At 54.0% G+C, this 26,496-nt stretch overlaps 1 protein-coding gene across 2 annotated transcripts; it reads right to left on the bottom strand.

Moving 5' to 3' along the window:
- Positions 1–281: 281 nt before the first annotated feature.
- On the bottom strand, positions 282–25,284 carry LOC144953187 (uncharacterized). Of its 2 annotated transcripts, none has more exons than XM_078883744.1 (3): positions 25,268–25,284; positions 21,738–21,807; positions 282–3,128 (listed from the first exon to the last, which is right to left on the bottom strand). In XM_078883744.1, the coding sequence occupies exon 3, from the start codon at positions 3,098–3,100 to the stop codon at positions 1,583–1,585; it is 1,518 nt and encodes a 505-aa protein (XP_078739870.1). In that variant the 5' UTR covers positions 3,101–3,128; positions 21,738–21,807; positions 25,268–25,284; the 3' UTR covers positions 282–1,582. The 2 variants fall into 2 exon arrangements, with proteins under 2 accessions (XP_078739870.1, XP_078739872.1); XM_078883746.1 differs by having other exon boundaries at positions 21,738–21,828; positions 25,268–25,277.
- Positions 25,285–26,496: the final 1,212 nt, after the last annotated feature.

Here is a 26,496-nt window from a genome sequence, read left to right as displayed (position 1 = left end):
AAGCTGGCTGGTCTTGGGTCTTGAGCTGCGACTGGCCCCGATCGGCTGGGGAGTGGCTCTTTTATCCCTCTTGCCCATCGAGGGGTGGGGTTGTGTGGGCTCCCAGATACCCCACAGCCTCCCCGTTGGTGGCGCCAAGGGGCTCAGCTGTCTGGGTTGTCTGGGATCCTAGAGCCCGGCGCCGAGGGCTTAGCTGCCTAGGATCCTAGAGCCCCCAGCAGCCCCCCCCCCTCTTGGGCTGGCACAGTGGCCCCTCCCCTGGGGGTCCGAGCTACCTGCAGATGGGCCCTGTCCACCACTGCCAGTGTGGCCCATCTACGGCACTACACTAACATGACTTATTCAATGTTTGACGCTTATAGACAAAAGGTTACATGTACGCACACTATCAGACAAGTATTCATTCTAAATTATTGACAGGCATATTAACAAAATTTAATTACTGCACTGAAATATACTGAATCAGGTTACATCCTATTAACAAGAAGTTAATTAAAAAAATACGCACCATCTGCTAAACAGTGTATGTGTAGTAAGTATTTAGGAGGCTTTGACGACGGGGTCGGAGGCACACATGTATTAATACCAACTCGTGTACAGTAACGGGTACACACAACACTTGAAGGGGTATCGTCCCCTTCACTCGTCTAACAGGGAGACACAACGTCTAACCCCGCTATCCTACGCCCGAGTCCTCCACTACGGAGCTAGGGGAGGCTACCTATCCCAGCCCTGGTCAAGCTGGGATCCCGGCACCCTGAGTCTCCAGACCGGCTCTTATAAGAACGTCAGTCTGGGCTCTCGGGGCCACGCCACCGGCTTGCCCTGGTCGGTCCTGACAAGGACAGCGAGCCAGGGGAGCTCCGGGGCCTATTCTAGCTGGTCTTCACTCTTCGCTGGTTAAAGCTAACACTCGACCTCGAGCCCTCCGGCTCACCACCTTTTATAGCACTCGGCCCCCGGGAGGGGCCCGTGGGGGATGCAGGTGCGGACGTCGGTGTGAGCACCTCCTCTGTGTACGGCCCTAGCCACGCCCCTTGTGTTTGTTACCCATCCGTGCCCATACATTTCCACAATTACACCTCTACATATGTGCAACATACTAATGCACCATTCAAAACGAGTCGGCCATTTCATGCTGGCATCTGGGTCAACATTTAGCAAATTCCAAACATTACCTACAAACTCCACAACCAAGATGCCACATCAACCATCGCCCCCTACTGACAGGCTTTGGTCCACATGCAGGCCGGTGCAGGGCCACCACCTTGTGCCACACAGGGGTAGCTGCTACTTGGGGATACTCTTCGAGTGTTTGAAACGAGATACGATACAAAACTTCGAGTTGCCGAGGCGATTAAGCAAGCACAATATAAATGCAATTGATAACATTGAATGCTTGGGAGCTTATTGGCTCCCACTCCTGGTTAGAGATCTTCTCAACACACAGGTCCACAAAGACTGGCCGCTCTTACCCTGCAGGTTGCACCTAGGAATTCAGTGTTCAACTTCACATTCTTGTCATTAAAGGCCTGTGAGAAAGGTGCATCTATTGGAGCGACATCGTCTCTGGCTTACACGTCTACCGGTCTCCATTTGACTTTGCATCGTCTCGGAGGAAGTCCACCCACACCTCCACTTCCACAAACTGCTGGGAGTTGCCTCGCTCTGCCTCACAGTCAGAATTCTCCTCCTGCTTCACGTTGCCTCCATCGATGTGAAGGTCAGATTTTGGAGTTGACTCTTCATCTTCACATTTTACCATCACTTTTTCGCTCTTCACCATCACGTCTTCACATTTCACCTTCACCTCCTCATATTTCACCTTGACACCTTTAAAAGCGTCCAAGCTGGGATTTTCTTCCGGTTCTTGTTTCATGAGGGATGGGCTCATTGCGGCACGTTGACTTTCACAAGCTGATTTCAGACTCCGCTCCTTGTGGATATTCTGATGCTTGTGTGTTCTCTGGTGTCTTTGAAAATGTGGTGACCATGCAAACGCCTTCCCGCACACACTGCACTTGAAGGGTTTCTCTCCCGTGTGTGTTTTCTGGTGTGCAACAAGAGTATATGAAAGTGCAAACGCCTTCCCACACACACTACACTTGAAGGGTTTCTCTCCCGTGTGTGTTCTCTGGTGTTTTTTAAGAGTCGATGAACGTGCAAACGCCTTCCCACACACACTGCACTTGAAGGGTTTCTCTCCCGTGTGTGTTCTCTGGTGTTTTTTAAGAGTCGATGAACGTGCAAATGCCTTCCCACACACACTGCACTTGAAGGGCTTCTCTCCCGTGTGTGTTCTCTGGTGTGTTACAAGAGCAGATAACTTTGAAAACGCCTTCCCACACACACTGCACTTGAAGAGTTTCTCTCCCATGTGTGTTCTCTCACTGCACTTGAAGGGTTTCTCTCCCGTGTGTTTTCTAAGAGTCGATGAACATGCAAACGCCTTCCCACACACACTGCACTTGAAGGGTTTCTCTCCCGTGTGTGTTCTCTGATGTTTTACAAGAGCAGATGACTGGGCAAACGCCTTCCCACACACACTGCACTTGAAGGGTTTCTCTCCTGTGTGTGACCTCTGGTGTGTTATAAGAGAAGATGAATGTGCAAACGCATTCCCACACACACTGCACTTGAAGGGTTTATCTCCCGTGTGTGTTCTCTGGTGTTTTTTAAGATTTGATGAAAGTGCAAACGCCTTCCCACACACACTGCACTTGAAGGGTTTATCTCCCGTGTGTGTTCTCTGGTGTTCTACAAGATGAGCTGAACGTGCAAACACCCTCCCACACACACTGCACATGAAGGGTTTCTCTCCCGTGTGTGTTCTTTGGTGTTCTACAAGAGTAGATGAATCTATAAACGCCTTTCCACACACACTGCACTTGAAGGGTTTCTCTCCCGTGTGTGTTCTCTGGTGTTCTACAAGAGTAGATGAATCTATAAACGCCTTTCCACACACACTGCACTTGAAGGGTTTCTCTCCTGTGTGAGTTCTCTGGTGCCGTGTCAAATGTTCAGTACGATCCGTGCTGTATGCACACCGGTCGCATTGATGCCTTTTTGCACTGAGCCGCGCCGAGTGCCTTTGCTCCATCAGACCAATTCTGCAGAGGCAGCGACAGCTGCAGACAAAAAAAAAGTTATATCCACACCATCTACACATGTCTATACTTATTCATATATTCATGATATAGTGAAAAAGCATTCCAAATTCATCACACGGTCTGTTATGGCACACAATGAGAGGGAAAATGGTCATAAACATGCCTGGAAGCCCTCGTATCTTCAAAATGAATGTTAACCCAAAACTCCGAGCACACAATTTCGGCTGTCTGGCTTCAAAATAAATGTTTATGAAAGCTAAATTTAGCTGACAAAGCAAAGGGTGTTGAAAATAATACTATTTGTGTTATCCACAAATGCATAAATAAATGTTCAATCACAACTTAGAGGTGTGAAGCCAGGCTCAGATGTCCTTGATTGCTGTGATGAACAGTTCCGACTTCAGCTGCACGTGTGCTGTGATCACTTCCCGACTCCAATCTTACAAAGACTTCCAGAGAAAAACAAAAATAAACTACTATTTGATATAACCTCCGTGCTCAATAGAGTTAATAGACTTTACTGCAAATGCAAACTTCATACTGTCGCACAGAGGCGGAGTCAGGATTTTAAGGTGGGGGGGGTAACACCTCCAGCAATGAAAAATGATAGGAGTTGTTAGTAAGTAAGGAGTTGTTAGTAAGTAAGAACCTCGGCATCGCGCTCGCTGAAGGTGTTGATGCCTTCAGGGAAGCCGTGTACTGTAGACGCAACTGCACACAATTATGCGAGTCGCTTGTAACTGCTTTGCCGTTACTTATTGCCAATTATAGACACGGACTGTTTTCCTCTCATAGAGTCCCTGGCACGTAATAACATGCCACACGGTGGCGGTGGGGGTCGCAAAATGCTGATTTATCTATGTGTAATGCGGGCGTAAGCGACCTTCCGGATGTGACGTCACGGGGAGGCGGAGCCAGGTGACGTGGGTGAAAGGTTGGGGTCCTTAAGTGGGTAAACCGGAAAGAGAAGTCAGTCGGGGTGTGAATGGAAAAGAGTGGGGCCGCGTGGGCGAACGTGAGGAGGGGGCACCGTTGGCCAGCGGGAGCCAACCCCGGAGAATAGCAGGGAGCTAAAGGGTGGTGAGAAGCTGCGGAGAGTACAGCCAGGAAGGCTGTGTGTTAGAGGCAGCGGTGTGGCTGCAGAGAGTCGCAGGAGCGACGAAGAGAGAGAGAGAGACAGCACGAGGCTGTCAGCGCTGCGGAGTAAGCAAGAGGGAGAAGAGCAGCAGCGATTACAGCCAAGGGGGCTGAGAGTGAGTAACAGCAGCGGAGCTGCTGTGGGGGCTACAGGAGCGACAGAGGCCAACAGAGGGGCTGCTGGTGGAGAAGAGAGAGACATCGGAGTCAGCACTGTGGGGACTGAGCAAAGAGGAGACAGCCGTGTGGGTAATACAGTACGGACCAAATAAAGGACACTGAGCCAGAGATCGTGGTCAAGTCTTTTATTACACTGGTGCCAGAAGTGAAACGGCATGTCGAAGCAAGTGAGGAAGAAAATTACTCCGCCGCCAGCATCAGCTTCATCGTCCGACGACGACGAATTCCCTCCAACCATGGATCCTGCTGGGGTGGTGGAGGAGAGCTCTGCTGAAGCGAGCATGGGGACGGGTGTGGAAGATGTCGGCGCGATGGCGGGGCCGTCAACATCATCGGACGCTGATCAGAGATGGCAACAGATGGCGGTGCAACTGGAGGCACTCAAGGACGTCCTGGCGCAGCTATGTCAACTCGTCACGCCGAGGACGACGGAGGAAGCTGAAGGTGCTCCACGGGCCGCCACGTTGCCTGCCCTGCCGCCGCCATTAGCCACGCGGCAAGAAGCCGCCATCTTGCGCGTCCCGCGGCGCCAAACCGCCATCTTGGACACGCCGCGGGCCGACGCCTTGTTGAATTTGCCTCCAGAACAACCAACAATTGAAGAGAACGTGAAGAGGAGTCGGAGTCGCCACCTCACCACAGTTAAGGAATTCTCCATCGGGGGCGATTGGAGCGCTTTCGCCTGCCGATTCTTGGCGGCGGTACGTTCCGCAAGATGGACCGATGCTGAGGCCTTGGAAGTGTTGCCGACTCTACTGGACGATGAATGTGTTCGATTTTTCCGTTCCATAACGGCCGACAAAAAGAAGACCTTATGCGAAGTTTTTGAAGAAATGGCCGACGCTTATGAGCCACCTGACGATGCGCATCGGCGATTCGCTCAACGACAGCGAGCACCTGAGGAATCGCCCGTGGCGTTCAGAGGTGCGGTGCTGGAGCTGGCCATGGCAGCTTATCCGGAGACGCCACAGGACCTGCTCGAGCCTCTCATATTAGGCAAAATGCTGGAGCTGTCTCGGGATCTGGGGATCCCCATGCCTGTGTGTGGGCATGAGAAGCTCACTTCCCGAGCGGCAGCAAAGTGTCTGGATGCGCAGTTTAATCTCCGTCGCTGGAAGCAAGTGGCGGCATGGACGGGTGGGCCCGTCAAGGAAGGAGGCGCGATGGGGTGGGACCCCACAAAGGCGGTCTATGTGCCGGATGAGCGGGGTCCTCGGGAGCTGACGGCCGCCTCCTCTCCATGGTCGGGACGCGGAGGGCCTGGTCCGCGCGCTACGCCATCGGAACGGGGCCGCCGGGATGCAAGACCTGCGCTTCGGCGCAACGATGCCGACTGCTTCCGCTGCGGCCGTAGGGGCCATTACGCCAAGGATTGCTGGGCCCGCTTCCCGGGTCCGCCGCAGCGGGAGGTTTCTGTACCGGACAAGACGCCCAAAGACCCTCCGAAACAGGCGTGTCGGCACACACCAGATGCCCGGCAAGGCTTTGCACCTCACCCATCACCTTCGTTGCGCGACCCTATTGTTGTTATTCATGATAGGCCATCGACGGGGCCTTGTCGCTCGGTGACGCAGTGGCGCAAATTGGCGCGGAGAGTCGTCGCGGCCGCTACGGGTTCGTCCACTGTACCGGGGTCTATACAAGGGGTGGACGTGCGCATTTTGGTCAACTCTGGAGCGTCTGCGACTATTATATCGGATGTCATTTTCCATCTGTTGGGCATCCCGCCGGGGGCTGTGCGCCCGGTTTATGGGTCGTGCGTCGCTGCGAACGGGGGTAGTATGGGTATCGTGGGCCAGGTGGATGCTAAGATATCTATTGGGGATGTGTCGGCTTCGGGTGTTGTGTTAATATCAAGATCTTTGGCGGTTCCTTGCTTATTAGGCACCGATTTTTTGGCTAGAATGCCGATTTTGATCAAAATCAATGAGAATTGTATTGAATTGCCGGGTGGCCGTCAAATATCGTTTCTGCCGTCGCCCTGGGGGCGACCTGCTTCGGCCGTACAGGTGCAGGCGCTGTCCGTCGCATCTGTGGACATCCCACCTGGTTCACAGATGCTTATACCCTTGCGGTATCGGAAGCCCCTGCCTAATCGTCTGGGAGCAGTAGGGGTCTTGTTGTCGCCATCCGCCACGATAACAACAGGATTGGCGTTAGTTGGGGCACAGACCATTGTCCGGCCGGATCAATTACCGTTTTTACAGGTGCTTAACGCGGGGGTGGAAAACATCCGTGTTCCGGCCGGTACGGTTGTGGCACATGCCACTACGGCGTTTGCGACGCACGATTGTCCGCATAGCCGGGGAGTGGTCGCTGGTGTTTCCGAGCCGAGGGGTTCGGATAATCGTTGGATTGCTAACTTATGTGACGAAAATTCTTCCCTGTCCGTGGAGCAACGTGATGCGCTGCGTAAATTGTTGTTGACGTATTCGGATGTGTTCAGCTCCGATGATTTGGATCTGGGCCGCACATCGTTGCTTTCCCATCACATTGAGACGGGCGACGCTGCCCCTATTCGATTAAATTCGCATCGGATGAGTCCTGCGGAGCGAGAACACATTCGGGGGGCAGTAGAAGGCATGTTGGCTGCGGACATCATATCGCCATCTAACAGCCCATGGGGCGCTCCTGTGGTCTTGGTTAAGAAAAAGGATGGCAACTTGCGATTTTGTGTTGATTTCCGGAAATTGAATAAGATATCGGTGGCAGATGCGTACCCCCTGCCGCGTATGGACGACTCCCTTGACGCATTGTCGGGGGCTAGGTTCTTTTCCACACTGGACCTCTCTTCGGGATTTTGGCAGCTCCCCCTTGACGAGTCCTCACGGGAGAAAACCGCTTTCCGTACGCCGCAGGGGTTATTTCAATTTAACTGCCTCCCGATGGGATTGAATGCGGCCCCTGCCACATTTCAAAGATTGATGGAGCTCGTTTTGACGGGGTTGCAGTGGGAGACGTGTCTTATATATTTGGACGATATCATTGTCTTCAGCCGCACATTTGAGGAACATTTAACGCGGCTGGAGACAGTGTTCACGAGGATGCGCTCTGCGAATTTAAAATTTAAACCAAAGAAATGCCACCTACTGCAACGGTCCGTCCGTTATCTGGGGCACATTGTGAGTGCTGAGGGGGTGTCCACGGATCCGGAAAAGACAGCGTGCGTCCGGGATTGGCCGACTCCGGCCACCGTGGGGGATGTTCGGCGGTTTTTGGGATTTGCCTCGTATTATCGACGATTTGTGCCGGGGTTTGCGACGATTGCGAGGCCCTTGCATCTCCTTACGGGTAAAGGACGGAAGTTTGGTTGGGGACAGCCGGAAGAGGCGGCCTTTCGGAGTCTGCGTGATCTATTGGCAACGGCCCCAACATTGGATTATCCCGATTTTGATCGCCCATTCATTCTTGATACGGACGCGAGTGACACAGGTATTGGGGCGGTGTTATCACAGTCTAAAGGGGGTGTAGAGCGCGTCGTGGCGTATGGTAGCCGAGTCTTGTCTCCTGCGGAAACTCGCTACTGTGTCACTCGTAGAGAACTTTTGGCGGTTGTTTTTTTCCTACGGCAATTTCGACCGTACCTTTACGGTCGTTCCTTTGTTGTGCGAACGGATCATGCGGCCTTGCAATATGCACTTAAAATGGACCAGCCATCCGGACAGTGGGCACGTTGGTTGGACACGCTACAGGAATTTTCCTTCCAAATTCAACATCGGAAGGGGGTGCGCCATGCGAACGCTGACGCACTTTCCAGATTACCGCGGCGAGCCCCTTGCAAATGTGAGTCGGGGACGCATAGGTGTTCGCCGATTCTGAACCCCCCTCAGCCGCTTACGTTGGCCGTCGAGAAGTCGGATACTCCGATGGAACCGGGACCGACTGACGGGGTTTTGAATCTGCCGCGGTCTGTCTGGATTCGGGAACAGATGATGGATGAGTCGTTGTTGTCCATGCGGAAGCGGTCTACGAGGGACAATGGGAGTCCGAGTTCGGCTGTGGGGCCGCGAACCGCTCTCCGAGATGGTCTGCTTATGTGGCGAGAAGGGGTCCAGGAAAGCTGGCGTGTGGTGGTACCGACGTCCTTGCGATTCGAGTTGATTAGGACTCTCCATTGTGAGACACTCTTACATTTAGGGGTGCAGAAGACTTTGTTGACGTTGCAACGTCATTATTTTTGGCACGGCATGGCGACAGATGTCGTAGGGCACGTGCGCGCGTGCCCTGAGTGCGCCCGACGTAAGCCGCCTAAACATCCTTACGTGCCGCCTCTCCAGTCGATTCAGGTGTCTCGAGTCAATGAATTGGTGGCACTGGACATATTGGGACCCTTCCCACCATCGGCGAGGGGAAATAAATATTTGCTGGTAGGGGTTGAGTATCTCTCCCGTTGGCCGATGGCCTGGCCGTTGCCCGATCAGTCGGCCGCAGCCATCACCGACGCCTTTTTGTTTGGGTACATTATGGATAAGGGGGCGCCTGAGAGACTCCTCACGGACCAGGGCCGAAATTTCTCTTCTAAATTATTGGCGGAAGTGTGCGCGGGCCTTGGGACTAAGAAAATACGGACATCCCCATACCATCCGCAGACGGATGGTATGGTCGAGCGGCTGAACAGGACATTGTCTGCCATGCTTTGCCATACTGTGAGTGAACAGCAATCAGATTGGGATCTGCACATCCCCGGAGTGCTTTCGGCGTACAGGATGACGCCTCATGCGGCTACAGGGTATTCGCCGTTTTACCTTATGTATGGTCGGGAAAACGTGCCTCCGGTGGATGTGCAATTGGGTACTGGGGTGAAGGGACCTCGTAAACCACTTCCTGAATACATTCAGGACACGGTTCGCCGGGTCACGGAGGCGCGGGAAAATGCCCGCGTAGCTACGGCCAAAGCCCAGGCCCGGAACGAGCGGTATGCTCGGCGGTCCGAGGGGGAGTGCCCCTGGAAGGTTGGAGACCTGGCCTGGCTCCATTGCCCGCAGGTGCGGCCGGGGACCTCTCCTAAATTGCACAAACCTTGGCATGGTCCTGTGCGCCTCATTGAGGTTCCCAATCCACAGTCGGCGCGCGTTCAGATCGGTTCTCGCCGATGGTTTGTTCATACGTCGCGGTTGAAACCATATGTTGCTCCCCTACGTGATGCGTCATCTCCCAATGTTGCCTTGCCGGGGTCTGTTGCCGCCGACTCTCCCCTGCCTGCGTCCACTGATCTTGCTAGAGCGGCCTGTCGTACCTGTTCCAGACAGGTCAGCCGTGACACCGAGGGGGACGAGGTGCCCTGCTCGGAGGGCGCCTGCCAGCTCTGCGAGACCTTCGAGCCCTGCAGCCCTTCTGACCCCGCCGCAGGCACATTCGAAGGACACGGCCAAGACTGATTCTTCAGGAACACGGGACGTTGGTGGACTTCCAACCGCAACAGGAGAATTACCCCCTGTCATTCATCGAGTTCCATCGCGTTCCCGTTCTGCGAGCGGGCCGCCGAACGTCCGGGACGGTCCGGCGACCCGCACACGCTCTAAATCACTTACGTTTCGTTGATTGTATGTTGTGTTGTTGTTCTTGTTCTTACCCTTGTATTTATTGCATGCTTTCTGTACGTCCGTTGATGTTACTTGTTGTTATTGTTCTGTTGTTATATTGCATGCTTGGTGTCCTTTAGCGCGGAAGGTCGGTTCACCGCATTACGCTTTGGTATTGTTCAGCCGAGGTCGGCTGGGTTTTTTCTACGGGGGAGGGTGGTGTAATGCGGGCGTAAGCGACCTTCCGGATGTGACGTCACGGGGAGGCGGAGCCAGGTGACGTGGGTGAAAGGTTGGGGTCCTTAAGTGGGTAAACCGGAAAGAGAAGTCAGTCGGGGTGTGAATGGAAAAGAGTGGGGCCGCGTGGGCGAACGTGAGGAGGGGGCACCGTTGGCCAGCGGGAGCCAACCCCGGAGAATAGCAGGGAGCTAAAGGGTGGTGAGAAGCTGCGGAGAGTACAGCCAGGAAGGCTGTGTGTTAGAGGCAGCGGTGTGGCTGCAGAGAGTCGCAGGAGCGACGAAGAGAGAGAGAGACAGCACGAGGCTGTCAGCGCTGCGGAGTAAGCAAGAGGGAGAAGAGCAGCAGCGATTACAGCCAAGGGGGCTGAGAGTGAGTAACAGCAGCGGAGCTGCTGTGGGGGCTACAGGAGCGACAAAGGCCAACAGAGGGGCTGCTGGTGGAGAAGAGAGAGACATCGGAGTCAGCACTGTGGGGACTGAGCAAAGAGGAGACAGCCGTGTGGGTAATACAGTACGGACCAAATAAAGGACACTGAGCCAGAGATCGTGGTCAAGTCTTTTATTACATATGTATAAAAAAGGGAAATTTGTGAATATGTCTGTTCGAAATGTTTAGCATACTTCCCAACATGCAACTTGAAATTTTGCATGTGGGTAGCTTCATGACTGTACACAATGCGAAAATTATAAAAATAGACTTTTGTATTTTGGGGAGGGGGCGGGGGCGCAATAATGCATTTATTTTGCACGCAAGTGAGCGGTGACATCACATCTGTCATCACATCTGTGATGTCACACCCGCATGCGGCAGCGTTACGCAGTGTGCCTGCTGACATCAAGCAACCTCCCCCAAACACTCCGCGTAGGCAGTGTTTTAATCCAAGACAAGAATCCAAGTACCGGGCAAAGCCGGGTAGTGAAGCTAGTTACTAATAAACCCCAATGATCCTATCGAAATTAGGGATTTTCGATCGGATCATTGGGGGGGCACGTGCCACCCCACCCCCACTGGCTCCACCACTGTCACACACTGGCATGGTTCACAGGTGGTGGTGTGTCCAGACCCACGCCTGGCCACCTTCACCTGCTCAGTATTAATGCTTCCTCACTCCACCAAGCAATTCATTGAGGATCAATCAACACAGCCGAGGCTGCGTGTCTCTCTCTCTGTGGTGAGATGTTAACTACCTCTCCTGGTATACAGGAAGTCGTGGGTTCGATCCCAACCCTGACGCCTGCTGTATATTTGGAGTTTGCGTGTCTCTCTCTCCCCGTGGTTGCGTCGATTTCCCTCCGGATCCCCCGGTTGTCCCCACTCCACATGCAGAAAGTGAACACCGCCACGCGTCCAGAGTGAACACCACCACGCGTCCAGAATGAACACCACCACGTGTCTCGAGTGAACACCACCACGTGTCTAGAGTGAACACCGCCACGCGTCTAGAGTGAACACCGCCACGCGTCCAGAGTGAACACCGCCACGCGTCTAGAGTGAACACCGCCACGCGTCTAGAGTGAACAACGCCACGCGTCTAGAGTGAACACCGCCACGCGTCTAGAGTGAACACCGCCACGCGTCCAGAGTGAACACCGCCACGCGTCCAGAGTGAACACCGCCACGCGTCTAGAGTGAACACCGCCACGCGTCCAGAGTGAACACCGCCACGCGTCCAGAGTGAACACCGCCACGCGTCCAGAGTGAACACCGCCACGCGTCCAGAGTGAACACCGCCACGCGTCCAGAGTGAACACCGCCACGCGTCCAGAGTGAACACCGCCACGCGTCCAGAGTGAACACCGCCAAGCGTCCAGAGTGAACACCGCCACGCGTCTAGAGTGAACACCGCCACGCGTCTAGAGTGAACACCGCCACGCGTCTAGAGTGAACACCGCCACGCGTCTAGAGTGAACACCGCCACGCGTCTAGAGTGAACACCGCCACGCGTCTAGAGTGAACACCGCCACGCGTCTAGAGTGAACACCGCCACGCGTCTAGAGTGAACACCGCCACGCGTCTAGAGTGAACACCGCCACGCGTCTAGAGTGAACACCGCCACGCGTCTAGAGTGAACACCGCCACGCGTCTAGAGTGAACACCGCCACGCGTCTAGAGTGAACACCGCCACGCGTCTAGAGTGAACACCGCCACGCGTCTAGAGTGAACACCGCCACGCGTCTAGAGTGAACACCGCCACGCGTCTAGAGTGAACACCGCCACGCGTCTAGAGTGAACACCGCCACGCGTCAAGAGTGAACACCGCCACGCGCCTAGAGTGAACACCGCCACTCGTCTAGAGTGAACACCGCCACGCGTCTAGAGTGAACACCGCCACGCGTCTAGAGTGAACACCGCCACGCGTCTAGAGTGAACACCGCCACGCGTCTAGAGTGAACACCGCCACGCGTCTAGAGTGAACACCGCCACGCGTCTAGAGTGAACACCGCCACGCGTCTAGAGTGAACACCGCCACGCGTCTAGAGTGAACACCGCCACGCGTCTAGAGTGAACACCGCCACGCGTCTAGAGTGAACACCGCCACGCGTCTAGAGTGAACACCGCCACGCGTCTAGAGTGAACACCGCCACGCGTCTAGAGTGAACACCGCCACGCGTCTAGAGTGAACACCGCCACGCGTCTAGAGTGAACACCGCCACGCGTCTAGAGTGAACACCGCCACGCGTCTAGAGTGAACACCGCCACGCGTCAAGAGTGAACACCGCCACGCGCCTAGAGTGAACACCGCCACTCGTCTAGAGTGAACACCGCCACGCGTCTAGAGTGAACACCGCCACGCGTCTAGAGTGAACACCGCCACGCGTCTAGAGTGAACACCGCCACGCGTCTAGAGTGAACACCACCACGTGTCTAGAGTGAACACCGCCACGGGTCCAGAGTGAACACCGCCACGCGTCTAGAGTGAACACCGCCACGCGTCTAGAGTGAACACCGCCACGCGTCTAGAGTGAACACCGCCACGCTTCTAGAGTGAACACCGCCACGCATCTAGAGTGAACACCGCCACGCGTCCAGAGTGAACACCGCCACGCGTCTAGAGTGAACACCGCCACGCGTCTAGAGTGAACACCGCCACGCGTCTAGAGTGAACACCGCCACGCGTCTAGAGTGAACACCGCCACGCGTCTAGAGTGAACACCGCCACGCGTCTAGAGTGAACACCGCCACGCTTCTAGAGTGAACACCGCCACGCGTCTAGAGTGAACACCGCCACGCGTCCAGAGTGAACACCGCCACGCGTCTAGAGTGAACACCGCCACGCGTCTAGAGTGAACACCGCCACGCGTCTAGAGTGAACACCGCCACGCGTCTAGAGTGAACACCGCCACGCGTCTAGAGTGAACACCGCCACGCGTCTAGAGTGAACACCGCCACGCGTCTAGAGTGAACACCGCCACGCGTCTATAGTGAACACCGCCACGTGTCTAGAGTGAACACCGCCACGCGTCTAGAGTGAACACCGCCACGCGTCTAGAGTGAACACCGCCACGCGTCTAGAGGGAACACCGCCACGCGTCTAGAGTGAACACCGCCACGCGTCTAGAGTGAACACCGCCACGCGTCTAGACTGAACACCGCCACGCGTCTAGAGTGAACACCGCCACGCGTCTAGAGTGAACACCGCCACGTGTCTAGAGTGAACACCGCCACGCGTCTAGAGTGAACACCGCCACGCGTCTAGAGTGAACACCGCCACGCGTCTAGAGTGAACACCGCCACGTGTCTATAGTGAACACCGCCACGTGTCTATAGTGAACACCGCCACGCGTCCAGAGTGAAAACCGCCACGCTTCTAGAGTGAACACCGCCACGCGTCCAGAGTGAACACCGCCACGCGTCCAGAGTGAACACCGCCACGCGTCCAGAGTGAACACCGCCACGCTTCTAGAGTGAACACCGCCACGCATCTAGAGTGAACACCGCCACGCGTCCAGAGTGAACACCGCCACGCGTCTAGAGTGAACACCGCCACGCGTCTAGAGTGAACACCGCCACGCGTCTAGAGTGAACACCGCCACGCGTCTAGAGTGAACACCGCCACGCGTCTAGAGTGAACACCGCCACGCGTCTAGAGTGAACACCGCCACGCGTCTAGAGTGAACACCGCCACGCGTCTAGACTGAACACCGCCACGCGTCTAGAGTGAACACCGCCACGCGTCTAGAGTGAACACCGCCACGCGTCTAGAGTGAACACCGCCACGCGTCTAGAGTGAACACCGCCACGCGTCTAGAGTGAACACCGCCACGTGTCTATAGTGAACACCGCCACGTGTCTATAGTGAACACCGCCACGCGTCCAGAGTGAACACCGCCACGCTTCTAGAGTGAACACCGCCACGCGTCCAGAGTGAACACCGCCACGCGTCCAGAGTGAACACCGCCACACGTCCAGAGTGAACACCGCCACGCTTCTAGAGTGAACACCGCCACGCATCCAGAGTGAACACCGCCACGCGTCCAGAGTGAACACCGCCACGCGTCTAGAGTGAACACCGCCACGCGTCTAGAGTGAACACCGCCACGCGTCTAGAGTGAACACCGCCACGCGTCTAGAGTGAACACCGCCACGCGTCTAGAGTGAACACCGCCACGCGTCTAGAGTGAACACCGCCACGCGTCTAGAGTGAACACCGCCACGCGTCCAGAGTGAACACCGCCACACGTCCAGAGTGAACACCGCCACGCTTCTAGAGTGAACACCGCCACGCATCTAGAGTGAACACCGCCACGCGTCCAGAGTGAACACCGCCACGCGTCTAGAGTGAACACCGCCACGCGTCTAGAGTGAACACCGCCACGCGTCTAGAGTGAACACCGCCACGCGTCTAGAGTGAACACCGCCACGCGTCTAGAGTGAACACCGCCACGCGTCTAGAGTGAACACCGCCACGCGTCTAGAGTGAACACCGCCACGCGTCTAGAGTGAACACCGCCACGCGTCTAGAGTGAACACCGCCACGCGTCTAGAGTGAACACCGCCACGTGTCTAGAGTGAACACCGCCACGTGTCTAGAGTGAACACCGCCACGCGTCCAGAGTGAACACCGCCACGCGTCTAGAGTGAACACCGCCACGCGTCCAGAGTGAACACCGCCACGTGTCTAGAGTGAACACCGCCACGCGTCCAGAGTGAACACCGCCACGTGTCTAGAGTGAACACCGCCACGTGTCTAGAGTGAACACCGCCACGTGTCTAGAGTGAACACCGCCACGTGTCTAGAGTGAACACCGCCACGTGTCTAGAGTGAACACCGCCACGTGTCTAGAGTTAACACCGCCACGCGTCCAGAGTGAACACCGCCACGCGTCCAGAGTGAACACCGCCACGCGTCCAGAGTGAACACCGCCACGTGTCTAGAGTGAACACCGCCACGTGTCTAGAGTGAACACCGCCACGTGTCTAGAGTGAACACCGCCACGTGTCTAGAGTGAACACCGCCACGTGTCTAGAGTGAACACCGCCACGTGTCTATAGTGAACACCGCCACGTGTCTATAGTGAACACCGCCACGCGTCCAGAGTGAAAACCGCCACGCTTCTAGAGTGAACACCGCCACGCGTCCAGAGTGAACACCGCCACGCGTCCAGAGTGAACACCGCCACGCGTCCAGAGTGAACACCGCCACGCTTCTAGAGTGAACACCGCCACGCATCTAGAGTGAACACCGCCACGCGTCCAGAGTGAACACCGCCACGCGTCTAGAGTGAACACCGCCACGCGTCCAGAGTGAACACCGCCACGCGTCCAGAGTGAACACCGCCACGCGTCTAGAGTGAACACCGCCACGCGTCTAGAGTGAACACCGCCACGCGTCTAGAGTGAACACCGCCACGCGTCTAGAGTGAACACCGCCACGCGTCTAGAGTGAACACCGCCACGCGTCTAGAGTGAACACCGCCACGCGTCTAGAGTGAACACCCCCACGCGTCTAGAGTGAACACCGCCACGCGTCTAGAGTGAACACCGCCACGCGTCTAGAGTGAACACCGCCACGTGTCTAGAGTGAACACCGCCACGCGTCCAGAGTGAACACCGCCACGTGTCTAGAGTGAACACCGCCACGCGTCTAGAGTGAACACCGCCACGCGTCCAGAGTGAACACCGCCACGTGTCTAGAGTGAACACCGCCACGCGTCCAGAGTGAACACCGCCACGTGTCTAGAGTGAACACCACCACGTGTCTAGAGTGAACACAGCCACGTGTCTAGAGTGAACACCGCCACGTGTCTAGAGTGAACACCGCCACGTGTCTAGAGTGAACACCGCCACGTGTCTAGAGTTAACACCGCCACGTGTCTAGAGTGAACACCGCCACGCGTCCAGAGTGAACACCGCCACGTGTCTAGAGTGAACACCGCCACGTGTCTAGAGTGAACACCGCCACGTGTCTAGAGTGAACACCGCCACGTGTCTAAAGTGAACACCGCCACGTGTCTATAGTGAACACCGCCACGTGTCTATAGTGAACACCGCCACGCGTCCAGAGTGAAAACCGCCACGCTTCTAGAGTGAACACCGCCACGCGTCCAGAGTGAACACCGCCACGCGTCCAGAGTGAACACCGCCACGCGTCCAGAGTGAACACCGCCACGCTTCTAGAGTGAACACCGCCACGCATCTAGAGTGAACACCGCCACGCGTCCAGAGTGAACACCGCCACGCGTCTAGAGTGAACACCGCCACGCGTCTAGAGTGAACACCGCCACGCGTCTAGAGTGAACACCGCCACGCGTCTAGAGTGAACACCGCCACGCGTCTAGAGTGAACACCGCCACGCGTCTAGAGTGAACACCGCCACGCGTCTAGAGTGAACACCGCCACGCGTCTAGACTGAACACCGCCACGCGTCTAGAGTGAACACCGCCACGCGTCTAGAGTGAACACCGCCACGCGTCTAGAGTGAACACCGCCACGCGTCTATAGTAAACACCGCCACGCGTCTAGAGTGAACACCGCCACGCGTCTAGAGTGAACACTGCCACGCGTCTAGAGTGAACACCGCCACGCGTCTAGAGTGAACACCGCCACGCGTCTAGAGTGAACACCGCCACGCGTCTAGAGTGAACACCGCCACGCGTCTAGAGTGAACACCGCCACGCGTCTAGAGTGAACACCGCCACGCGTCTAGAGTGAACACCGCCACGCGTCTAGAGTGAACACCGCCACGCGTCTAGAGTGAACACCGCCACGTGTCTAGAGTGAACACCACGACGTGTCTAGAGTGAACACCGCCACGCGTCTAGAGTGAACACCGCCACGCGTCTAGAGTGAACACCGCCACGCGTCTAGAGTGAACACCGCCACGCGTCCAGAGTGAACACCGCCACGTGTCTAGAGTGAACACCGCCACGCGTCCAGAGTGAACACCACCACGTGTCTAGAGTGAACACCACCACGTGTCTAGAGTGAACACCGCCACGTGTCTAGAGTGAACACCACCACGTGTCTAGAGTGAACACCGCCACGCGTCTAGAGTGAACACCGCCACGCGTCTAGAGTGAACACCGCCACGCGTCTAGAGTGAACACCGCCACGCGTCCAGAGTGAACACCGCCACGCGTCCAGAGTGAACACCGCCACGTGTCTAGAGTGAACACCGCCACGTGTCTAGAGTGAACACCGCCACGTGTCTATAGTGAACACCGCCACGTGTCTAGAGTGAACACCGCCACGTGTCTAGAGTGAACACCACCACGTGTCTAGAGTGAACACCACCACGTGTCTAGAGTGAACACCACCACGTGTCTAGAGTGAACACCGCAACGCGTCTAGAGTGAACACCACCACGCGTCTAGAGTGAACACCACCACGCGTCTCGAGTGAACACCACCACGCGTCTAGAGTGAACACCGCCACGCGTCTAGAGTGAACACCGCCACGCGTCTAGAGTGAACACCGCCACGCGTCTAGAGTGAACACCGCCACGCGTCTAGAGTGAACACCGCCGCGCGTCTAGAGTGAACACCACCATGCGTCCAGAGTAAACACCACCACGTGTCTAGAGTGAACACCACCACGTGTCTAGAGTGAACACCGCCACGTGTCCAGAGTGAACACCGCCACGCGTCCAGAGTTAACACCGCCACGTGTCTAGAGTGAACACCGCAACGTGTCTAGAGTGAACACCGCCACGTGTCTAGAGTGAACACCGCCACGCGTCTAGAGTGAACACCGCCACGTGTCTAGAGTGAACACCGCCACGTGTCTAGAGTGAACACCGCCACGCGTCCAGAGTGAACACCGCCACGTGTCTAGAGTGAACACCGCCACGTGTCTAGAGTGAACACCGCCACGTGTCTAGAGTGAACACCGCCACGCGTCTAGAGTGAACACCGCCACGCGTCCAGAGTGAACACCGCCACGTGTCTAGAGTGAACACCGCCACGCGTCTAGAGTGAACACAGCCATGTGTCTAGAGTGAACACCGCCACGCGTCCAGAGTGAACACCGCCACGTGTCTAGAGTGAACACCACCACGTGTCTAGAGTGAACACCGCCACGTGTCTAGAGTGAACACCGCCACGCGTCTAGAGTGAACACCACCACGCGTCTCGAGTGAACACCGCCACGCGTCCAGAGTGAACACCGCCACGCGTCCAGAGTGAACACGGCCACGCGTCCAGAGTGAACACCGCCACGCGTCCAGAGTGAACACCGCCACACGTCCAGAGTGAACACCACCACGCGTCTAGAGTGAACACCGCCACGCGTCCAGAGTGAACACAGCCACGCGTCTAGAGTGAACACCGCCAAACGTCTAGAGTGAACACCGCCATGTGTCTAGAGTGAACACCGCCACGTGTCTAGAGTGAACACCGCCACGGGTCTAGAGTGAACACCACCACGCGTCTAGAGTGAACACCGCCACGCGTCTAGAGTGAACACCGCCACGCGTCTAGAGTGAACACCGCCACGCGTCTAGAGTGAACACCGCCACGCGTCTAGAGTGAACACCGCCACGCGTCTAGAGTGAACACCGCCACGCGTCTAAAGTGAACAACGCCACGCGTCTAGAGTGAACACCGCCACGCGTCCAGAGTGAACACCGCCACGCGTCTAGAGTGAACACCGCCACGCGTCTAGAGTGAACACCGCCACGCGTCTAGAGTGAACACCGCCACGCGTCTAGAGTGAACACTGCTACGCGTCTAGAGTGAACACCGCCACGAGTCTAGAGTGAACACCGCCATGTGTCTAGAGTGAACACCGCCACGCGTCCAGAGTGAACACCGCCACGCGCCTAGAGTGAACACCGCCACGCTTCTAGAGTGAACACCGCCACGCGTCCAGAGTGAACACCGCCACGCGTCTAGAGTGAACACCGCCACGCGTCTAGAGTGAACACCGCCACGCGTCTAGAGTGAACACCGCCACGCGTCTAGAGTGAACACCGCCACGCGTCTAGAGTGAACACCGCCACGCGTCTAGAGTGAACACCGCCACGCGTCTAGACTGAACACCGCCACGCGTCTAGAGTGAACACCGCCACGCGTCTAGAGTGAGCACCGCCACGCGTCTAGAGTGATCACCGCCACGCGTCTATAGTAAACACCGCCACGCGTCTAGAGTGAACACCGCCACGCGTCTAGAGTGAACACCGCCACGCGTCTAGAGTGAACACCGCCACGCGTCTAGAGTGAACACCGCCACGCGTCTAGAGTGAACACCGCCACGCGTCTAGAGTGAACACCGCCACGCGTCTAGAGTGAACACCGCCACGCGTCTAGAGTGAACACCGCCACGCGTCTAGAGTGAACACCGCCACGCGTCTAGAGTGAACACCGCCACGCGTCTAGAGTGAACACCGCCACGCGTCTAGAGTGAACACCGCCACGCGTCTAGAGTGAACACCGCCACGTGTCTAGAGTGAACACCACCACGCGTCTAGAGTGAACACCGCCACGCGTCTAGAGTGAACACCGCCACGCGTCTAGAGTGAACACCGCCACGCGTCTAGAGTGAACACCACCACGCGTCCAGAGTGAACACCGCCACGCGTCTAGAGTGAACACCGCCACGCGTCTAGAGTGAACACCGCCACGCGTCTAGAGTGAACACCGCCACGAGTCTAGAGTGAACACCGCCATGTGTCTAGAGTGAACACCGCCACGCGTCCAGAGTGAACACCGCCACGCGTCTAGAGTGAACACCGCCACGCTTCTAGAGTGAACACCGCCATGCATCTAGAGTGAACACCGCCACGCGTCCAGAGTGAACACCGCCACGCGTCTAGAGTGAACACCGCCACGCGTCTAGAGTGAACACCGCCACGCGTCTAGAGTGAACACCGCCACGCGTCTAGAGTGAACACCGCCACGCGTCTAGAGTGAACACCGCCACGCGTCTAGAGTGAACACCGCCACGCGTCTAGACTGAACACCGCCACGCGTCTAGAGTGAACACCGCCACGCGTCTAGAGTGAACACCGCCACGCGTCTAGAGTGAACACCGCCACGCGTCTATAGTGAACACCGCCACGCGTCTAGAGTGAACACCGCCACGCGTCCAGAGTGAACACCAACACGCGTCTAGAGTGAACACCGCCACGCGTCTAGTGAACACCGCCACGCGTCTAGAGTGAACACCGCCACGCGTCTAGAGTGAACACCGCCACGCGTCTAGAGTGAACACCGCCACGCGTCTAGAGTGAACACCGCCACGCGTCTAGAGTGAACACCACCACGCGTCTAGAGTGAACACCGCCACGCGTCTAGAGTGAACACCACCACGTGTCTAGAGTGAACACCACCACGTGTCTAGAGTGAACACTGCCACGTGTCTAGAGTGAACACCGCCACGCGTCCAGAGTGAACACCGCCACGTGTCTAGAGTGAACACCGCCACGTGTCTAGAGTGAACACCGCCACGCGTCCAGAGTGAACACCGCCACGTGTCTAGAGTGAACACCGCCACGCGTCCAGAGTGAACAACGCCACGTGTCTAGAGTGAACACCACCACGTGTCTAGAGTGAACACCGCCACGTGTCTAGAGTGAACACCGCCACGTGTCTAGAGTGAACACCACCACGCGTCTAGAGTGAACACCGCCACGTGTCTAGAGTGAACACCGCCACGCGTCTAGAGTGAACACCGCCACGCGTCCAGAGTGAACACCGCCACGCGTCCAGAGTGAACACCGCCACGTGTCTAGAGTGAACACCGCCACGTGTCTAGAGTGAACACCGCCACGTGTCTAGAGTGAACACCGCCACGTGTCTAGAGTGAACACCGCCACGTGTCTAGAGTGAACACCGCCACGTGTCTAGAGTGAACACCACCACGTGTCTAGAGTGAACACCGCCACGTGTCTAGAGTGAACACCGCCACGCGTCTAGAGTGAACACCACCACGCGTCTAGAGTGAACACCGCCACGCGTCCCGAGTGAACACCGCCACGCGTCCAGAGTGAACACCGCCACGCGTCCAGAGTGAACACCGCCACGCGTCCAGAGTGAACACCGCCACGCGTCCAGAGTGAACACCGCCACGCGTCTAGAGTGAACACCGCCACGCTGTTTACGAGCCTCACCTTGTTGTTGTTGTTGTGGGCAGGTCGCTTCTGAAAACAAGAGCGGTACAGCAGCTCAAGCGGGCGTGGCCTGGTAAAAAATGAAAAAAAACTGTGTGAATATTTAAAACAAAACAAGTTACAAAGTAGCGAGCCAGGTGAAGGGAAATTAAAACTTAAGCAAGATACTCTTTGGTTCTTTCAGTAAAGTCACGTAGAATAAATAAATACATTATATAATAGCATACGACGTTTCGATTGCAACACAAGCAATCATCATCAGGTACAAATGAAAGAGAAAAAAAAACCTAGTAAACGTAGAAATGTAATGCAATACAACACAGAGAGTCGGCTAACATAACAGTCAACAGCCCACCTGGTTGATAACGTTCTTCCAAAGATTGCTCAATTTGAGAGAGAGACACGGAGACACATAGACAGACACATAAGCCATGTGTCTGTCTATGTATTTTTAAAAGTTCACTAGCACATGGGATGGACTTTGTTTTATTTGATACAATAATGTCTAAGAGTGTATTGTAATACATTGCTCTGTTTTTTCTTTTTAACCTTTCTTGTTTCATAGTATGTAATGGCAGAGATTAGGGATTCATAAAGTACAACGCAATCCTATAAACAGGAATCTATGCATTGTTTTATAAAGACAAGTCCAGATTTCGTGGCCAAGGTTTAGCAAATTGTTGTCTTTATTAACAGAGCATCGCAATTTTTATTTACAAATATTTTTACAGAAACATATTGGGAAGGCATATTTGATTTTTATACTTATCATAACATATTATAACATTATAATTATAACATATTATACTTATTATAACATTATATATTATATATTATAACATAATATTATACTTATGTTATAATGACGGCCTTGTGTCAATGAGAGACTTGGAGGTTTGGTGACTGCACAGAAAGAGAGAGACACTTCATGTAATGCAACACAGAGTCGGTCAACACACCAACTAACGTACTCTTAGGTTTTTTCGGTAAAGTCACCACGTAGGTAAAAAATGAAATTTAAATTAATAAAAGTAAAAATAGAAATAAAATAATAAAATTATAATAAATCACGCCTCACTTGATGCAGCAAATTATAGTCTACATTATAGACTGCCAGTACACTCACCCAGCTTAATAACCAGGCTACAGTCTACATTATAGACTGCCAGTACACTCACCCAGCTTAATAACCAGGCTACAGTCTACATTATACCCTGCCAGTACACTCACCCAGCTTAATAACCAGGCTACAGTCTACATTATAGACTGCCAGTACACTCACCCAGCTTAATAACCAGGCTACAGTCTACATTATAGACTGCCAGTACACTCACCCAGCTTAATAACCAGGCTACAGTCTACATTATAGAATGCCAGTACACTCACCCAGCTTAATAACCAGGCTACAGTCGACATTATACCCTGCCAGTACACTCACCCAGCTTAATAACCAGGCTACAGTCTACATTATAGACTGCCAGTACACTCACCCAGCTTAATAACCAGGCTACAGTCTACATTATAGACTGCCAGTACACTCACCCAGCTTAATAACCAGGCTACAGTCTACATTATAGAATGCCAGTACACTCACCCAGCTTAATAACCAGGCTACAGTCGACATTATAGACTGCCAGTACACTCACCCAGCTTAATAACAAGGCTACAGTCGACATTATAGACTGCCAGTACACTCACCCAGCTTAATAACCAGGCTACAGTCTACATTATAGACTGCCAGTACACTCACCCAGCTTAATAACCAGGCTACAGTCTACATTATAGACTGCCAGTACACTCACCCAGCTTAATAACCAGGCTACAGTCTACATTATAGACTGCCAGTACACTCACCCAGCTTAATAACCAGGCTACAGTCTACATTATAGACTGCCAGTACACTCACCCAGCTTAATAACCAGGCTACAGTCGACATTATAGACTGCCAGTACACTCACCCAGCTTAATAACCAGGCTACAGTCTACATTATAGACTGCCAGTACACTCACCCAGCTTAATAACCAGGCTACAGTCTACATTATAGACTGCCAGTACACTCACCCAGCTTAATAACCAGGCTACAGTCGACATTATAGACTGCCAGTACACTCACCCAGCTTAATAACCAGGCTACAGTCTACATTATAGACTGCCAGTACACTCACCCAGCTTAATAACCAGGCTACAGTCTACATTATAGACTGCCAGTACACTCACCCAGCTTAATAACCAGGCTACAGTCTACATTATAGACTGCCAGTACACTCACCCAGCTTAATAACCAGGCTACAGTCTACATTATACCCTGCCAGTACACTCACCCAGCTTAATAACCAGGCTACAGTCTACATTATAGACTGCCAGTACACTCACCCAGCTTAATAACCAGGCTACAGTCTACATTATAGACTGCCAGTACACTCACCCAGCTTAATAACCAGGCTACAGTCTACATTATAGACTGCCAGTACACTCACCCAGCTTAATAACCAGGCTACAATCTGCATTATAGACTGCCAGTACACTCACCCAGCTTAATAACCAGGCTACAGTCTGCATTATAGACTGCCAGTACACTCACCCAGCTTAATAACCAGGCTACAGTCTGCATTATAGACTGCCAGTACACTCACCCAGCTTAATAACCAGGCTACAGTCTACATTATAGACTGCCAGTACACTCACCCAGCTTAATAACCAGGCTACAGTCTACATTATAGACTGCCAGTACACTCACCCAGCTTAATAACCAGGCTACAGTCTACATTATAGACTGCCAGTACACTCACCCAGCTTAATAACCAGGCTACAGTCTACATTATAGACTGCCAGTACACTCACCCAGCTTAATAACCAGGCTACAGTCTACATTATAGATTAAATTAATAAAAACGCCTCACTTGATACAGCAAATGTGGCTGTGACGGTGCCACCTGATGACGGAGACTTGTGTTGCCTCCGAAACGTCGTAATTTGTTTATATTTTATTTCTATTTTTACTTGTATGAATTTGTATTCATTTCTTACCTACATGGTGACTTCACCTAGAACTAACGCATCGCCTGGCTGATCGCGTTCTTCCACAGGTCTCTAAACTATCTTCTTGATTCTTTCGGTAAAGTCACTTAGAATGGAAATAATAAAAATAAAAGGGAATGATTTCATTATTTCCATTCTACGTGATATAAAACATAATTAAATTGTATAGTTTTATTGTTTTATTTTTTTATTTCTATTCTACGTGACTTCACCGAAAGAACCAAGAATATGAATCACTGCAGTCACGAAAGCTTTAAATCGAAATTGCTCAACTAAGCGAGAGAATTGAAGCGAACGCGACCAGGCGAGGGCAGGAGGCAAGGCCCCGCGTTGTAAAGTTCCAAAGTGGACATCGCTTCCATGCTCGCTGCTACTCAATTGACATCCCTACGAGAGAGAGAGCGAGGCTCTACCTCGGTAAACAACAACAACCACAACAACAACAAGCACCACAACAACAACAACCACAACCGCGATGAGAATTTCTCACCTCAGATTTCAGTTCCCGCGCGGAGCGTCAACTTTCCGTTACCTCGTGACGTCACGCGGCAGCAGCAGGTGACATGACGTCACTTGCGGGGTACAAGACACTCCCTTCCCACAATGAGCGGCTCTGTAACTTACATAAATTATGTTAATGCGCCTGGCCCAATCGTGGAGGGATGGGCCGTGGGTTCCGAACCGGTCACAACGAACTCGTGACGTCTTTCACGAATAAATTATGTTAATGAGCCGCCAGTCAGTGGGTGTGGCTTTGCTCAAATAAGGATAGTGCTTGAATAGATAACGGAAGTGACCCAGGCAGAGGTGACGTCACGCTCCCTTGAGACGGGTTGGGGTGAATACTTTGGTGACATGACGTCACTAGCAAGGTACACCTCCCCCTGGCGTTTCACGCCGATGAGGTCATGCTGAGTGGTGACGTCACGTAGCGGGATTAGAGTTTAAGTTGATTAAGATTAATTTTCCATTGCTCCCTCCCTTGAACAGAGACCCCTTGGGTGTGTGAGCTCGGCTCAACAATGTGGACATTATTGTGTGTACACACACATGGACAGTGTGTACACACGTGTACATTGTGTGTGTGTACACTGTGTGTGTACACTGTACACACTGTCTGTAAACTGTGTGTGTGTACACTGCGTGTGTACATTGTGTGTACACACTGTGTGTGTGTGTGTACACTGTGTACATTGTGTGTGTACATTGTGTGTGTACACTGTGTGTACACTGTGTGTACACTGTGTGATGGCTGGGTGTATGGAATTTATGTGGTTGAGGAATTGGTCTAGAGCAGGCCGGCCATGTGGCCAGATGACAAAAGTGGCATCTACGTACCTCTTCCACAAGGTCGGGCGTAGAGTGGCAGTCTGGATGGCGTCAGTCTCAAATTTCTCCATGAAGACGTTGGCTACAACCGGAGATAGGGGGGAGCCCATTGGGGTGCCCTCAGTTTGCTTGTAGAAAGTTCCATTCCAGGTGAAGTATGTATTGGTTAAGCAGTGTCTCACCAGGGGGGGTACCCCGGCATTCAGGCTTTGATGAACCAAGTCTTCAATGATTGCGATGGTGTCAGGTACAGGAACTTTGGTGAATAAGGAAACCACATCAAAACTGACAAGCAGGTCGTCTGGGGACAGGGAAACGTCGTGAGAATTGCATTTTATTATGTTTAATTTTTATTATTTTATTATTTCCCTTCTACGTGACTTTACCGAA

This window comes from Lampetra fluviatilis, chromosome 72, assembly GCF_964198595.1.
Source record: "Lampetra fluviatilis chromosome 72, kcLamFluv1.1, whole genome shotgun sequence".
NCBI classification, from domain to species: domain Eukaryota; kingdom Metazoa; phylum Chordata; class Hyperoartia; order Petromyzontiformes; family Petromyzontidae; genus Lampetra; species Lampetra fluviatilis.
The sequence above is the reverse complement of the archived record's forward strand: the minus strand, read 5'-3'. Positions and strand labels throughout refer to the sequence as shown.

Coding starts and splice junctions, on each gene's coding strand:
- LOC144953187 (XM_078883744.1), bottom strand. CDS start 3,100: ATGGAGCAAAGGCACTCGGCGCGGCTCAGTGCAAAAAGGCATCAATGC.